The sequence below is a fragment of the Rhineura floridana genome, chromosome 1 (assembly GCF_030035675.1).
Source record: "Rhineura floridana isolate rRhiFlo1 chromosome 1, rRhiFlo1.hap2, whole genome shotgun sequence".
Lineage (NCBI taxonomy): Eukaryota > Metazoa > Chordata > Lepidosauria > Squamata > Rhineuridae > Rhineura > Rhineura floridana.
The window spans coordinates 203707787-203725569 of record NC_084480.1 but is presented as its reverse complement, the minus strand read 5'-3'; the positions used below and the strand labels follow the sequence as shown (position 1 = coordinate 203725569).

General features: G+C 40.5%; 1 protein-coding gene across 3 annotated transcripts in view; it reads right to left on the bottom strand.

Moving 5' to 3' along the window:
- The window catches only part of TNFRSF11A (TNF receptor superfamily member 11a), a 45504-nt gene extending 30096 nt beyond the window's left edge, over positions 1 to 15408 (bottom strand). For 2 of the 3 annotated variants that reach the window (XM_061590274.1, XM_061590280.1), the window contains exons 1-2: positions 15116 to 15408; positions 13813 to 13919 (exon numbers count right to left, since the gene is read on the bottom strand). In XM_061590274.1, coding sequence (XP_061446258.1) covers positions 13813 to 13919; positions 15116 to 15236 — 228 coding nt within the window. In that variant the 5' untranslated portion in view covers positions 15237 to 15408. The remainder of the gene's footprint in view (positions 1 to 13812; positions 13920 to 15115) is intronic. The other variant, XM_061590290.1, reaches the window with a different exon arrangement.
- Between the last annotated feature and the right edge of the window lie 2375 nt (positions 15409 to 17783).

The following is a 17783-nucleotide window of genomic DNA, read 5'->3' as shown; positions in this document are numbered from 1 at the left end:
AAGTGAGATGACTATATCCACCACAAATAGGATTTTTTGTTTCCAAATTGCCTTCAACTCTGAAAAAAAAACACAGTCCCAAGTAATACTTTAAAAGGTTGCATCTACTGCATCCTCAATGTCTACCGACCAGTATTGTAGTGGCAAATTCAGAAGTGCAGGGCCCCCTTGTGAGTCATGCTACACCCCCTCAATTGCTTCCTCTCTACATTCCTCAGTCCTTCCTGCACGTGACTTCTCCCACAGCAACAGATGTCCCTAGGAGCCAAGTAGCATGAAAGGGGAGTCTTTTAGCTGCTGAGAAGATTCTTCTCAGTGGTTGACTTGCCTCCTTTCACTCTGATTGGCTCCAGTCATCAGGAAAGGAAAAGGATCCATGTTAGAAGATCCTTCTCACTATTTAACACACTCTCCTTTCATGCTGATTATAGGATGCTGGAGACAAAAGGACCCGGCTCGGACCCTGCTCCCAAAAAAGTAAAAGGTCGAAGACCTGTCAAGATGAACAATTACACCCCTGCTACTGCCTAACCTCTTCCACTTTTAAAATTTGTTTTAAACAACTTCCAATAGCTAAAAATATTGGATGAAAGCATTATTAACAGACTGTTCTTCAGCTTAAATTCTGACAAGAAAATCTCATAATCCCTCCTAATACCGTAACCTAATAATCTGTGATCATGACAGGTGATTGTTTGGAACTGTTTGGTTGGCTTACTCAAATGGCTGCATAGCTCAATGTGCCTGAATTTAGATATCAAGGAGCATATGGTCACATAAAAATAAGTTAGGAAAAGTTCTGATGTTCATAAGAGTAATCTAACTTTCTACTTAGACATTGGTCCTCTTCAGGTGCTGAGTGTCTTAAAAAGGAATACAGACTGAGCTGGGCTTTGCCTTTGGCCCTGACCCCAGAGAAACGCACAACACACAGATGCCCTCTTCTTCGTGTGTTTACAGCCAACACCTGCAGCAGGGAGTCTTGTGTATCCTTGGAGGCTCCCTGTGTGAGTCAGAACCCTGAAAGATCAGTGTTTTTGCTGGCGCAGGGATACTTCCTGGAGTATACAAGTAGAAATGGACAAATAAGCCCATTTCAGCTTCTCATTTTTCTAATCTTCTGTTCTCCAGGTTTCCACATAAATGTGCAATTTTTAAAAAAAAGTCCTCATGAAAATTCATCAGCATTTTAGTACAAATTTCTCCTAATATATAGATCTTTGTATGCAATTCTGCCAAATATACATATTGAAAAATGGACATGGCCTGCCTTCAAGTCGATCCTGACTTATGGCGAACCTATGAATAGGGTTTTCATGGTAAGCAGTATTCAGTGGGGGTTTACCATTGCCTCCCTCTGAGGCTAGTCCTCTCCAACTGGCGAGGGCCTGCTCAGCTTGCTACATCTGCACAAGCCAGCCCCTTCCTTGTCTGTAACTGCCAGCTGGGGGGCAACTGGGCTCCTTGGGACTATGCAGCTTGCCCACGGCTGCACAGGTGGCAGGGCATGTAACCCCTGAGCCACTTCCTGTGGGGGTGATCTTTAGCTGGCTCTTGACACCCAGGAGACATGAGCGGGGATTTGAACTCACAGACTCTGGACTCCCAGCCAGGCTCTCCTCCCCACTGTGCTATACCAGTAATTAAAAAAAAAAGCAAACTGATGTGGAACTGTGGAGAACTGAAGGTATTCCTGGAAAATTAGAAAGTGAGAGAAACGGAAACTGACAGACTCACCCATCCCTACTTACTGATCCACAACATACTGCCTCTGAACATGAAATGGCTTTTTATTCTTCTTATTGTTGGCTTTCATAGCAGATGGATTGATCGATCCTTCATGAACTTTAGTATGAGATCAAAAGTGGTGCCCATATTTTATGGAAGTCAGTGGTTTCTATTCAATTAATAGTTATTCCAGTTCGCAAATACACACACAGATGTTTTGTGGTGACAATCCTATGCACACGTTTCTGGGAGTGAGGACCCTTCCATAAGGAAGCCTTCTGCTGATTTTTTCCCCTTCTCATTATATTTTTATCAGAATGCAGGATCAAACTGCACCATCCACACCTTTCCAAATGTTATGTTTTTACACTCATGGTATCCTGTCCATGTCAATGAACAGTGCAAGTCTGAAATGACTGTCCCCTTTCTTCATGTGTCCCACCCACTACCTGTTACACCTCACTGAGCACGCACATAAAGTACCAAGAAAGGCATTATTTTTGTAATTGTCTGGCCACATGAAGTGTTTGATGTACAGTTCTACAGCTGCTTGTGCATTTGTTGTACTTCACTCTCACTGCATCTGCACTTCGGGATAATTCTTATTTATTTATTAAAATAGCTAAGTGGGACTTAAGCACCATCAACACCCCCAACCTGGGATGTTTTGCAGCTCTCCTCCCCATTTCCCTTTCCCAGCTCAGTGGGGAGTTTGGGGCTGTGTAATAAATCACAAAGAGCTAGCTTGGCCAATGGCATCCAAGACCTTGAGCAGCACAGACTGGGGAAGGAGGGGAAACTCTTCTCTTGGGCAACAAAAAGTGTAGCAGCCAGGGAGTTCACACACACTCCCCTCCCCTGCTGCTGCCTTCTTGGTTTTACAAGCAACATATCCCTGTGAAGGCATAACAGAAGCACAGCCAGCCAGCCTTTGCTTCCAGAGGGTTCCTTGGAGCAAAGAAGGGAGAGAAGTTGCAAGGGCATCCTATTCCACTCCAAGGACTTTTGATGCCACATTGTTTTGTTAAGAGCTTCCCACAACAACTCAACAGGGGTATGAAACTTAATAACTTGCACATTAACAACAATTCCAGGCTAGGCTTTCCGATGGTCCATTCACAGCAAAATTGTAATCTCCTTTCCTTTCCCACCAAAGCAGAAGCTGAACCTTCCTGTGGTTGTTCCTGGATGTAAGATGGCACAGGTGTACCCAGCTGTGCCAAACCAGAACCAAGAACATCCTCAAGAAATGTCTCATCACATATCCAAAAGTACTGGTTTAAAACAACCACATCTTTGGAGTTTTCTTAACTCCAGTCTTAACAATACTAATTTATTTTTCTGGTAAGGGAAAATCTGCATTAACAAGGGGGGGATTAGGATGCATACAACTCAAGTGCAACATCATGTGGATCCCCCCTACCCAATAAGAGTGCTTATAGCAGACAACAGACTGTTATGTCTAGTGATAACAGTAGAGATACATTTGGTTCAGCAATGGGTTCGGCAATGGAACCGACTGCCTAGGGAGGTGGTGGGATCCCCTTCGCTGGATGTCTTCAAACAGAGGCTGGACAGCTATCTGCGGGAGATGCTCTAGCTGTGGATTTCCTGCTGTGAGCAGGGGGTTGGACTCGATGGCCTACAAGGCCCCTTCCAACTCTATGATTCTATGATTCTATTGTCTGGGTCCCTTGCAATGAAATGTTAATGATCACCTATTGTTATTACACTCATTTTCCTTGAAATTTCCAGAAGGGTAGCCATTGGAGTAAAAGCAATGAAGAGTCTTGAAGCATCTCCAAGACTAACAAATACCTTATGACAAACGTTTGTGGACTAAGTCCATTTCATTAGACACATCTAATAAAGTGAACTCTAGTCCATGAAAACTTCTGCATAATAAAATTTGTTAATAAGTTCAAGGTGTCACAAGAGTGATGCTGTTGTTTTTCCTTGAAATTATAACAACAGTACAAGAGTCCAGAAGCAAAAAGGGCAAAGAGAGGGAGAGTAAGTTATTACCAATACCTAACTCAGTGGAAAAACTCATCATGTACCCAGGATAGGGAGACAGATGTCAGTTTCAGCTCTCCATTTCTGATTTTTCCAATCTTAAATTCAGTTCTCCACATTTCAGCAATTTGTGATTAAAAAAAAAAACCATCATGAAAATCCTTCAGCATTTTAGTGTGTTTATCCTAATAAATACATTTTGTTTAGTTTTGATTAATGTACACGTTTTTACAAGCAATTTCTCCTAATATAAAGCATTTTCATATGTTGTTTTTACTAATATGTTCATTTTATGCACACTTTCCCCTATACATGTTTCAGATAGTGCAAATTTGACAGATTTGGCTTTAAATGAGAACTGAATCAATGTTTTTCCTCCATCTCTAAAACCCAATGTCATCTTCTGATGATGGGTGACACCATTTACAAAGTGGTAACGCATCACACTGTGCATGTTTATGCTGGTCGTCTCTATTGCCCTGCCATGCAGTGAAGATAATAATTCCACTCTTTTGTGTCTCTGAATTTCTTACTGGATGCAAAAGTGTATTAAGATTTTCTTTGCTGCTAGCAGGACAGGACAGATGAACCACTTATCAAGTGGTTACCATGACAATTTAACATTTCATAAACTGCATGGACCCAAAGACTAGTCAAAAAGTTCATACACAGCATGATTACAAAAAGTGACTGTTTTCCTTTTTGGCTTCAGTCTGAAGGTTCCTCTTCATAAAGTCACTTTAGCATTGACTTAAATGGAGGTGAAGGGGGCAAAGTCCTCAGTTTTAAGGAACAGCAGGCAAATATACAGAAGAACACAGAGCCAAACTTGTAGAGAAACCTATACATTATATCCCACAATACTTCCTCTTTTTTTGTATTATAGTAAGTCGCAATAAATTCTCAAAGCTTTATGACAAAAGGCCTTTTATGACCATATTTCAATCATCACTGCACCTTGCAACCCTGTCGCTGAAGACAATGGGAGTGCTTTGTATAGTCATATTATTCACCTCCTTGACAAGCAGCCAGCACTGAAGCAATAAAAAACTTATTTCTTCTTTATACAATTATGCAAACAGAAAAACAAAGTCAACATTCGGGACTTAGTTATCTTGACTTGGTTTCCTATTAGACTTTCAATGTTTTATAGAGCAATCCTATGCGTGCCTACTTAGAAGTAAGCCCCACTGAGATCAGTGTGACTTACAGCACAATCCTGGTATCAGAAGCATGTCCTACTGAGTTTGATAGAGCTTACTCTCATCTCAGCTAAGTGGGTATAGGTGTGCAGCCTTAGCTACTAAGCCAAGGGTGGAGAACCTGTGCGGACCTCCAGATGTTGTTGCTCCAATTCCCATAAGCTCCAGCCAGCATAGTCAATGGTCAGGGATTATGGGAGTCATAGTGCAACATCATCTGGAGCGCCACAGGTTCCCTACTCCCACTCTAAGCAAGTTGCAGTTTCTTCCTAACATGGGCTGTACTATTTCAGCGTCATGATGCAGTGAGAAAGTATATCTAGAGGTAAACAAGCAGGAGGAGCTTTTTCAGCTTTGGTGAAATAGTTACATAGGTCTTCCCTATCAGGCACTGGACCACAGGGGTCCCCTACATATAACTTTCTTGGCCTTATGGCTAAACATTTGATGCTACTCTTCCTACTTCCTGCAATAATAATACTGATTTTAGATCGCTGTGGGGTTTTTTTTGTTTAAAGTTTTTCTTCTGCCTTATGTTCCACATGAACCACAGTCAAATGTGCACATGAATAAAGCATGCAAAGACCCTCAAAAGGCCCTTTTTACTGCCATATGCAATATTGTCCCAAGTGTTGGCATAGTTTTGCCCTTTGCAAAATTGCAAAGAGTAGTGTCATTGTCTTCAATAAGATAGCACATGATTTCAGCCAGTGCATACGTGTCTGCAGCATGGTGAACTAAGAATCCTTTCTGGCACCAGTTACAACAAGACAAAAGATCTATTGGTCATATTATATCTCTCCGCTGTCCTCTGTATGTGCTCTCTCTCTCTCTCTACTTTCTGTATAATAAACACGTATCATCCTCAAACAAATAGACATAAGGGGCACAATCAGCAAAATTCAAATAACTACCCTTAGAGTGGCTTAGAAAAAATACTTATTTATGATGTTATTGCGCAATCTAATTGCAGAAGAAATTGTGTGTCATGGGCTGCTAAAATTACTTTTCGCTCAAATGACTGTTCAAAGAGAAAGACACATCCCTGGCAGGGGATAGAGTTGCAGGGGCCTCTTTCTTCTTTTTGAAGACAATAAAATCTGGAAGAGCAACCTAGGGGGTTTCCACAGCAAGCCTTATGACTCATCAATTCTGGCCAATAACCTGAGACCTGTTATGGATTATTCTGTAGTGACAATCTCATTGTTTTGAAAGCTAAAGTTTATTTATCATGCACCTACTGTGTGAAGGTAACGAAAACCATCTGGGATTAGGGGTCATGGCCTATGTTCAACAGGTGTTATTAGCCTAAAAACCCTGGCCCTTTTTTGTAATTAATTATTTAGCAGGATGGATGAGAACCTAAGACTTCAATTTAGTATGCTAGAGGCCAAGTCCTCATGGTGGCCCTCAGGTTTTTTTAAAAAAATTCTGAAAACTAGTTATTGCAGGGACGTTTTGGCTAAGTGACATTGGAGTGTGTAGAGAGATCGGTTAGGCAAGATATTGGGCCAGTAAAAGGTTTACAGCACAAGAAAATATACTATTGCTACTCGTTTGTCTTTGACTCAAAGGTGCGCTTCTGTGTATAGAGAACTAGGGACCTTTTACCCAGCATTGCTCAGGAATTCTAAGAAACCAAAGAATCAGTGCAGTGTTGATTACCAGTGGTTAAAATCAGTGCAGTTTTGAAAGGTTCAGTCTCCCGTCTTCATCAAAATGTCATCCAGCTTTATTCAAACACAGACGAAAACCTGCTCTTTGATTTCAGGAACCATCACGCAAAATTTGGTTACGATATTGTAAGAAGTGTCCAGATGCATAGGAAACAAGCAACGTTCCAAAATACATAGTAGATATTGTTTTTCTCACCCAACCCAAGGGTAATACTGTTGCAGAGTAACCTCAATGTCAGGGCTCATGGCTTCTCATTCAATGAGATGAAATGTCACCACACATGTGACTTATTAGATTTTTGACAGTCAGGAGAAATCCAGATTTTTTTAAAAAAAGTATGGACTGGCATGTTGACATCAACAAACTTGTATGGATGCTGCAGAAAACTTGCATGCATGGATCACACAAATTCCACAATAAGCTCCCATCTGGAAGCACCCTAAGACTGCCTGAAAGTGGTGTTCTTTTCTATTTCATGCAACATTAAAAAACCCACCACTTTAAAAAACTGAAGAGTCAGCTTTTTGTAAACAGAATCTTAAGTGTTTGCAAATGGGGCACAGAAGAATCCTTGTAGCTCCAGAAGTTCACTTCCAGGTCTTTAATTCAAAACAACTCCTAAACAGTGAAGGAAATGGTTTTTGTGATGTCAACTTTCCAATGAGACTTGTAAACCACATCACAAAATTTCCATCCCATAAAGCAAATATATAGTCAGGAAATGCAAAGAGCTAAAGCAAAATGAAGAAAGAACAGTATCTCTTTCTTAAAAATACAAATCTTAGATCCCAAGCCTACTGTTTGCTAAAGAATGAATTATAAATAGGATCAGGAATAGATGCTCAAATCCTATAGATTGTTTCTGGAGAAGAGACAGACTTTTTATTTGTTTTTTGTCCAGCTGCTGTGTTGCACTACATAACTGGCTGTCTTTGAAACAGGAAAAGACAACCAAGCCGCTGTTAGGATAATTTGCCTACTATTATTCAAATTAACAAGAAATATTTAAAATCTGGAATACTTGCTGTTGCACTGGGTATTTGAAATAATGAATATGGTGTCATAATACTGGCCAATCACAGTCCACAGAGGTGGTGGTTTTGTATATAGAGAAAGGGCCACAGCTCAGTGGTGGAAAGTGCATGTACAATATTTCCAGCATCTCCAGCTAAAAAGGATCTTGGCAAGAGAGCTGGAAATGCAGCTATCTGAGGCCTTTGAGAATCACTGCAAATAAACAGGAACAGTACTAAACAGGGTGGATAAAGGGTCTGACTTAGGTTAAGGAAGTGTGCTGCCATTCCACAGGGTCTGCCACCGGCAGTAGCTACCTCACTCTGCCTAATGGTAGGGCAAGTCCTGATATATACCATCTACTGTACTTAAAACTGTATTTGCAATGGATAGGTCCTAATAAACAAGCAATAATTTGCATTTATAGAGCACTTTTTCTAAGTGCTCAAAGTGCTTTATATACTTTATCTCAGCAATGTACCTTATGCCAAACAGAGAAAAAAGAAAAAGCAAGTTGCATTTGACATACAAGGCAATAAGGCAAACAGAATGTTTATTGCTTATATAATGGACAAAATTACAGCCTTTCCACACATCATGAAGAATGAAAATTCTGGGCTGTACCACTTTAAGCTGCATCTGAGGTGTTAATATTTTTGCATGCTTGTTCATTTTTTTGTATTAAACTCTCTACATCTAGTAAACGAGATCATTTGCAGTTTAGGGTGATTAATACACTATAGTAGTGGCAACAAAAGCCTTTCATGGGAATATTGGGCACTTCCAAACAACCTGTTCATTAAGCATTCGTCTTCCATTTGTTTGCAGGGAGGTTAGATGATGTTGTGTCAAAGAAAGGGTTATGCCACACTTTTGCAAGTGCATTTTCCTGTCACTTTCCTTATTGCAAAAAGTCCAATCTTTTGGGAAAGGTTGTGCAAGGCCTCCCAATCAATTATAATTGTGCAACCTGAATTTGTCGGTATGTGACTAAATCACCTGAAAATAGCAACAGTCTAGAAGCACCCATTGTCTCTATAAGCTTGTTACCAATTGTCATGGAATTTAAACTGTGCCCACAGACATCAGGTACAGACATCCAGTCCATATTTCAGGGACCACTAATCCAGCTGTAATATAAAGGATAACAGTTGCATGGCTCTAGATCACACTTGGTTTTGGTTTTTTTGGACGTTCAGGAAATTTCCTTGCCTGCCGGCGCATTACCAAATAGGCTTAATTTTAACTTCTGTTTATTTAATTATCAAAAAATATGGCTTTGTTTAAAACGGATAGCACTTGCACACTACCCTGCCCCACCCCCCACCATTTTAGTGCATCTGATGGAAGATAATATTCTTCTCTTCACACACTTTGCAAAATTAGAATGAGGAACTTGTCAGGATGTGGTTGAGGGTAAAGATTTAGCAAGATTCAGAGAGGAAGTAGTGATTTATAGAGCAAGAATATTTGCAGTCTTAATGACTAATTCTAAGAAATTTTGGGAAGGAATAGATGTTTGGCTTTTCATACAAGCTGCACAAATAAATAAATAATTAAATAAATAAAATCTCAGAAACCTCAATTCTTTATTCAGAGCAAGCCAATTCAACATGCAAATTAAATCCCACAGAGCATCTTTCAGATATATATCCACAAAATCACGCTTTTATTCTGAACCAGTTACAGGCCTGTTTGGCAGGAAGGGCTGAAAAGAGGAAAGGTTCCACACCACAACCACTTTACTGCTACCACTTCCCAACTGAGTATAAGCAGATCTCAGTCTGCTGCTTGCTATCTTCTCACACAGACTCGATGATTACTGTGAAGTGGTGCTCATGAGGAGATCTTCAACTCATCACCTCTCCTGACAACTAACACTGAGACTGCTGACAAGGGCAAGGTCAGGAAACAAGGAAGGCAGGAGACCTCTAGATATACAAGAGAACAGTCTATTGCACTTAATGAAATGTTTAATTGTGCATAAGAGATCTCCTTTCCTTTGCCTCCCATTTTTTCTTTCATGGGAAGACCAGGCCTTCTTTTGCATGCCTGTCCCCTGCTACCCCAAAGCAACCACAGCTCTAGGAGGAGCGAGGAATGATCCATGTACCCTAAGCCACAAACTGTGCTCATGAATTAGAAAAGGCAGTGTTGTCCATTACATCCTTTCCCTTCTGCATTTTGCCAGGTGAGGGGCTTTATAAACATACTGTCATATCGTCACAAAGGTGAAAGAGAAGGACTTCCACTATGGTGTCCACTAGGCCACCCAGTTCCAGGAATGGTAGGCTTAGTTTACTCCTGACTATACAGGTTTTGTCATTCATAGGAATTAATGGTGGCCACACACACTTAAGATAGAGACAGACAGTGGGTGCATTTGGAGATAGATGGCTCTGTCCCACTTTCCATACATAGGATTGTACCTGAGCTGCAGTAAGGCTTTTATTGCATAAATCAGTTCATAGGCTCAGGATTCAAACACTGGGAACATTGTGCCTTATGCATCATGATATGGTCCCCTGAACTACCACTGCAGATCCACATCTGTGTATTCCATCTTTCAGTGAATGCAGCATCAAATGGTGACTTTACTTGTACTTATGAAAGAGCTATCACAGAAGGGAATCCACAGAAGGAACCCTCTTAACCACCTCAAAATACAGTGCTTTTTCAGTGGCTCACACGTATAGGTGCAAGATGTAAAGTGCTGGGTACTTTACATCAAGTGAGATAACCAGTCCTGAGAACAGCAGACAACTAATTTCCCAGTTAACACATGCAAAATTGCAGCCTTCTCCAACCTAGTGCTCTCCAGATGTTTTGAACTTTTGTTCTCATGACCCCCAGCCAGCATGGCCAATAGCCAGAGATAATAGGAGTCGTATACGAAAACATCTGGAGGTTACCATGTTGGGGAAAGCTGCAATATTGCATTGTCATAAATTTAGAATCACAACATGTAGATGGAGACAGCGTCACCTTGATCTTGAGATTTAGTGAAACCTGCTGATTGCATGAGAAATGAATATAAAGAAATGGTATATATGTTACAACATTAACATATGTACCACTGGGAAATCTAAACACCAAAACAAATTGTGTGTTTCTAAACACGTATTCAGTTGTGCTGGGAGTGCCCAAAGCCTTTTGGAAAGAGATATTAAATAATATAGACAGGATGACTGGATATGAATTATTAGAACCCTCCAAGATAGTCCTTCTGTAGTGTGGGAAGGAATGTAAACTGACTATTTTTTCAGCTACAGCTAAAGTAACCATCGCATCCCTCTAGAAGAATGAAGTGCAACAATAATTCTCTAGTTAAAAATATAGAACTGAACTATTATGGAGGAAAATTATGAAAGCTGTAATCTAATACCTGGGCCCTTGCACATGTGGAAGTATTTCTCTTTGTGTGAGTCTCCCTCATTTCTGCTGATTCCTCACACCTGATATAATCTACCCGCTTGATAGCCCATGCCAAACTTTTGGAGGGCAATTGGGGGATGGAAAGCATCATCGCACAAGCACTTCTCTGGTACCAACCCAAAGTCTCAAAAGTAGTAAGGGAAACAAATTTTAGCCCTAGATGTCAAGACTTTTACAATTTAGGACTTTGTTGACTTTCAAAATTGACACTGGAAAACTCTGAAAATGTTGTGGCATGCTATAAGGTAATACTACTTAATAAACTGATACATTAATCTTTTCCTGGCAACCTTTTCATTTTATCTTATTAATCCACTTAACCTACTAATATTTATGTCTTTAATAATTATATCGTCCTTTTTTGTATTTTATATATACATATATACTTATGAGTAGGGAGAAAAATAGATTAAAATCATTTTTACTAAATTTGTGGAATAAATGAAATAATGAAATTAATGATCTGTTTTGATGGCATACATTTAACATTTGCGTTGTATTACTAGGGCCTCTGCCCCTGCTTAGTTTGCTCACCAACTCCACCTATTGTCACCAGAACTCCTCCCTCCTTCCCATGGGTCACCAGCATTCTCCCTCCCTCCTCCTGAATACTGGTCACCAGCACTCCCCCCCATGGGTTGCCTGTGCTCCCCTGCCTCCCTCCCCCTTACAGGTAACCTGTGCTCCCTGACTCCTTCCCGCCCCCAAGTTGCCAGCACTCCCACCTCCCTTTCTGCACAGAGGTCACTAGTGCTCCCCCCCCCACAGGTCACCAGCCTGTGGAAGCTTACACTTTTGTTTTAGATTAACCACAGTTTAGTATTTATTTATTTATTATTTGATTTATATCCCATCCTTCCTCCCAGCAGGAGCCTAGGGCAGCAAACAAAAGCGCTAAAAACAAATCAAAGCATTACATTACATCACATTAAATACATTAAAACAAAACAACTTTAAAAACATTTTTTTAAAAAAGCTTTAAAAACATATTTTAAAAAGGGTTAAAAAACATTGGTGTTTAAAAAAAAAAAACTTATTAAAAGCAATTCCAACACAGATGCAGACTGGGATAAGATCTCAACTTAAAAGGTTTGTTGAAAGAGGAAAGTCTTCAAAAGGCTCCGAAAAGATAACAGAGATGGTGACTGTCTAATATTTAAGGGGAGGGAATTCCACAGGGGAGGTGCCGCCACACTAAAGGTCCATTTCCTATGTTGTGCAGAATGGACCTCCTGATAAGATGGTATCTGCAGGAAGCCCTCACCTGCAAAGCGTAGTGATCGACTGGGTATATAAGGGATAAGACGGTCTTTCAGGTGTCCTGGTCCCAAGCTTTTTGGGCTTTGTACATCAAAACTAGAACTTTGAACTTGGCCCGGTAGCAAATGGGCAGCAAGTATGTTGTCTGAACCCTAAACTGTGGTAAATCTTAAGAACATAGTTAAATGCAGTTTGTCAGATTTGGACAAGATGGCAAGCTAAAACTAATAAAATACTGAAGCAAAAGTTTCTAAACTCCTCCTTGTGGCCATTGAAGATGACGAGGGAGTGTGCAAATCTAAGGCTCACTGTGGCTCATTTTCATAGTACAGTGTTTTCATAACTCTAAACTACTACATCTGAACTAGTTAAGTGAGAGTCAAGTGAGCGCTCTGATACACTGTTATTAGGATACTAATTATTATTAATGTAGTATTTTGAGTGTTTGAAGCTCTTTTCACACATTATCTTGTTTTACTTCTCTCAATGAGCTTTAGGATTAGTCTGTTTTAATTTAGTTTCTGTATTATGTATGTATGTTATTATTTTGTATGCTTTACTACCACTACTATTACTTTTAAAGTGTACTTTTTGTTTCTTGTTACTTTGTTAGCCACCCTGAAAACATAAATTTATGTTAAAGATACGGGATCAATTATAGGAAGCTGCCTTATATAAAGTCTGACCATTGGTCCATCTAGCTCAGTGTGATATGCTGTATGCTGAAGTCGCTCCTCTTTCCCCTGGTATTTGACTCTTGAGATACATGTTTTATACTGGTTTCTGATATTGTGCTTTTAAATTGCTGTCATTTGCCCTGGGACCTGATGGTGAAGAGTGGGTAAGAAATCATCATTGCAGTAGTAGCTGTAGCCTACACTGACTAGCAGAGGTTCTCCAGGGTTTCAGGCAGGAATCTTTCCCAGCTCTACTCATACCTTCTGAGTGGAAAGCACGTGCTCTACTACTGAGCTATGGTCCTTCCTCAATACAACTAGCAAACAAACAAACAGAACCCTGTAAGAGAGGTGCAAATAATTGTCATAGGAGACAGAGATATGGCAGTTGGGAGCCTACTACAGTCGCCCATTATGTTCACAACAGAGTTGAGATTCAACCTGAATATTATCTGATTCACAGCTACTATGTGAGACCAGAAAAAATGCTGTATACTCTTATGAGCTATTTGCACTATAAAGCTGGACAATACGATCTAGTAACAAATGAAGTTGGAATTTAGAGGAAAGCTGAATTAATGCTTTGGTTTCCTTCTGATTTTCTTTGTGGATTTGTCATCATTTTGCAACAAGCTGTTCAAAACATTAAATATTGAAAATGAAAAACGTAAAAAGAGAGAAAGGTGACTAAGATATTATATATTTTGAAGGAATCAAAAATTAGGGAGGGTTTTTTTGTTTGCAACGAGACCAACCCTGTTTATAAAAAGCATTTTAATGTTTAAACACAGAGTATAGCTTACAGGATAGTTTCCCAGGGGAAGTGGTGAAAGCCACATCACTGGAGACCTTTCCAGTTGGAAGAACACAAGTGAAGACAGACTGCAGTGGAAACCACCATCGGGTAAAACTGTACGGGTCGGTTCCAAGGAAGATTGGAAAACACAAAATATGAGAAAACGGATAGCAGTCCTTTGCCGGGGGTTTGTTTTTTTTCACCACATGCAAATTAACATCCCTTGGCAGTCTTCCTTTGCGAAGCCTTACAGGGCTCACATATCATGAGAAGGCTTATTATATTTCTCTTTGTATCCATATAAATAAATATATATATATATTTGAAATTTTTTTTGACAAGGTTTACTAGGAATGGCTTGTTTGCCTCCCTAACTTCAAAACTCACTGGAATGGCGACAGTGCGCTAGGGTAATATTTATCTTACATAAGGAGGAATAAGAAATGGAAAGTATTTAAAAACAAGGATTACGGGCTCTTCTCTGCTTTGCTGCTCTGTGCAGGGTATTGAGAAAAGTGTCTCATGCTATATGTTTCCTCGGATAACTTACAATCACCCAAGAAAACCCCACTTAGTTTTTTCTTGTTCATGAGGACTACAGGCTAGGGAGGCAGGATCTTGGGTCACCTCTGTGGTGCTGCCTTCTCCTTAGATTAGAATCTCACCACTATTACTGAGGGAATCACACCTGGCTGATCCTTTTGGGACCTTCCTTAGATTAGCTGAGGCCTGCCTTTATTTATATATCAGGCTTTATTTTGTACATTTCACTTTCAATTTTGCTGCTTAAATCTAAATGCAATTTTTTTTTTGTTTTAAATTGGCATAGGTGGTTCCAGAGGAGCAAGCCACCCTGACCCCTCACTGCTGTGGTTACTACTGTAACTACTGGAAGGAAAGACCATTCTTAGCATGCTTACTCAAAAGTCAACACCACCAAAATAATCGGGCTTGCTTCAGAGAAAATACATTTCAGATGGGAGCATTCTTGTTTAGAAGTAATACTGTTATTTTCTCTTTCAGAATTCCAGAATGTGGGGAAAGCTGACCTGAGCCCCTCCGGTAATGGACTTTGCCCCTTTTGTGCTCCCTCTAATATTTTGCTTTTACTGCCGCCACCGTAAATTTATTTAAGTTGTTGAAATTGTATTGCCTTTTCTGTAGTTGGTAAGGCATTGCAGGAGGTTTTGACCTGAGCAAGTCAGGATCTACGTATAACGAATTCCATTCAAATGTACTTTGATCTCCAGTTAACTAAAGGAACCTATGCTCTAAATAGCCTTCTCCCTTGCAGCCCCCTGCAGCCTTACCTGTAGGCCTGTGATGAAAACAACAAGCCAGAAGCCTCCTGAGAGAGCCATGTCCAGGGGTTTGTTGCTGCTGTGGAGCAGAAATAAAGTCCTCCAAAGGAAGCCTCAGGCAGAGGCACATTTAAGTGACCGATTCCTTTCCTCCTGCCTTTCAGCCACAAGCCAAGGGAGAGCAAGTGAACAGAACAGAAAGGCCCTCCCCCTCTGGCTTCAGTTCCCACAGCATTTCCTCAGGACTCAACTTGCAGAGTTGCTGCTTGCTTTGCCTAAAACCTCTCTCCTCCTCCACTCCTTTTTCTTGCTCCTCCTAATTCAAACGTTTCATGACATCTGGTTGAGAACTGATTGGCACCTCTTGTAAGGAAGGGCATCAGGGTCAGCCTAAGACATTGTGGTCCCTGAAGTGACACAGCTAAGGCCTCCCCTGACTCTGCATGCCAAGGTGCATTGTGCCCCAAATCCGGTCAAGTTATTTTGGCGTCTGAGGCAGAAAATCCCACAAGCATCGTTTTCTCTCTCCCCCCGCCCCCAGCAGTAAAAGCACATCAATCATGAATGAAATAACTAACAATTTGCTGCCTTTTTGTGACACCCAAAATCAACTGCCTGAGGCAGCCACCTCACTCTGCCTAATGGTAGGACTGGCCCTGAGGGAGTGTACCTCAGTCATGCTATATGCACTGGGGAAAAATGAGCATGCTTCAGTTCAGAACACTTTAACTGTAGAGCTGTCAAGCATAATTTAGCCTTCCTTTCCACTAAAAAAAACCAAAAAAATCTGGTCACCATAAATAGTGCCTCATGCTCCACAAGGTATCTTATTATACTTTGCCTTTTTCCAATTACTTCCACTCCTATCGTCCCATTGAGGAGCAGCCTTACCCTTGAAGTGCCAAATATTGGCACTGTTAGAGGGCTATGTACAGTCAATTATTATTATATTTTTACTACCTTAGGAGTGTCATTTGGATTTTCTACCTCAAGAACACACCTGCATGCACACACAATTTGTCCCGTCTTTGTTTAAAACTCCCCCTTTGCCTCTTAACCTTTAATATGCTGTGACATAAATCAATGAACCCAAGGGGTGTCTATGACAAATGACTGTCTGCCAGTCTGTAGGATCATGTTCAGGATGGATTATGGCCACTCAAGAACACTCAGCTGCAAGATATGGCTTGCAAGAACTGAGTTCCTAGGGAGGGACGATAGGTCAGTGCTAGAGGACATGCTTTGCAGGCAGAAGGTCCAAGGTTCAACCCCTGGCAACTGCATTTACAGGAGTAGCACATAGCAGGTAACGGGAAAGACTTCTGCCTGAAATGCAGGAGAGACACTTCTTGTCAGATGGACAAATAGTCTGACTTGGTATAAGACAGCTTCCTATGTACCTCACATAACTTGTGAAGCTCTTCAACTGGAGAAGCTGCAGTTCATTAGACCATGGTGGGCAAAGTGGAGTGACTGTGATTTCCACAGAGGATTTTCTTAATTAGTTTAGCCTCTGAAATTCCATTGCTTCAGGCAGCTGTCCTTATTGCCTATTGGAAAAGTTACTTTTTTGAACTACAACCCCCACCAGCCCAATCCAGTGGCCATGCTGGCTGGGGCTGATGGGAGTTGTAGTTCAAAAAAAGTAACTTTTCCAAGCTCTGCCTATTGTGTTGGGCTGGCATCCTCTATAAATAGAGAGTGAAGAAGACTCCTGACCCATACACATAACTAGTACATCCTCTTCACTAATAACAAACACTTGGACACTAACATTCAGGTGAAGTCCTTAATCTTTCTTTGCTTGTACTATTTAGAACTTCTGGAATAAATTGCTATATTTTGTGCACAGATCCTTACTCAGGCAAGATCCTCCAACACTTTAATCAGAAACACTTATTTGATTAACTGGAACAATGCTAAGTCTCTTCTTCCTCTTTTTACTAGTACAGACAATTCTGTAATTGTAAGCATGTTATTTACTCTTCCCTGATTCAGACTACAAATGTGAAATTCATTTTACACATTGGTCCTGCAGATGACCAGGCACTTATTCTCTGCCAGTCAACAGGACCATGTTTGGGACAGAAGGGTGGATTCTAGCCACTCAAGAACACTCAGTTGCAAGATATGGCTTGAGTTCCTGGGGAGGACAATAAGCTCAGTGTGAGAAAGGGATGCAGATTTACAGTGCTGCTGAACAAGGCAATACATTTTAGCACCTTTTTCACATGAACCTCTTAAAGGGGGTTGTGATGTTTCACAATTTTATGTTAAAATGTTGTATGCATTTTTATTATTTATGGTAAGTGGGTTTTATTAGAATGATTACGGTAAGTGGTGTTGGGAGGGGGGAATGAGTGAGACAGAATATGCTGGCTGTATTGTGATTAGTTGAGTAATGGGGGTTGAGAGTTTTATATTTGCCTCTAGTAGTTGAATGGGAGATAAGGGTTTTGACTTGGAAGGAAAAGGGTGGGAAGAGTGGTTGTAGTGTGGGTAGTTAGGCAGGACGTTATTATTTGTGTTAATAGAGCAATTTAATAAGTGTACTTCATGCAGAAATAAGAATTTTTATTTGTAACCACATGATTAAGAACCTTAAGTATTCTTATTCATATTCAAATCTTGGCTCAAAACACACCTGGCTATTTGGCCAGCTACTATAATACATTTC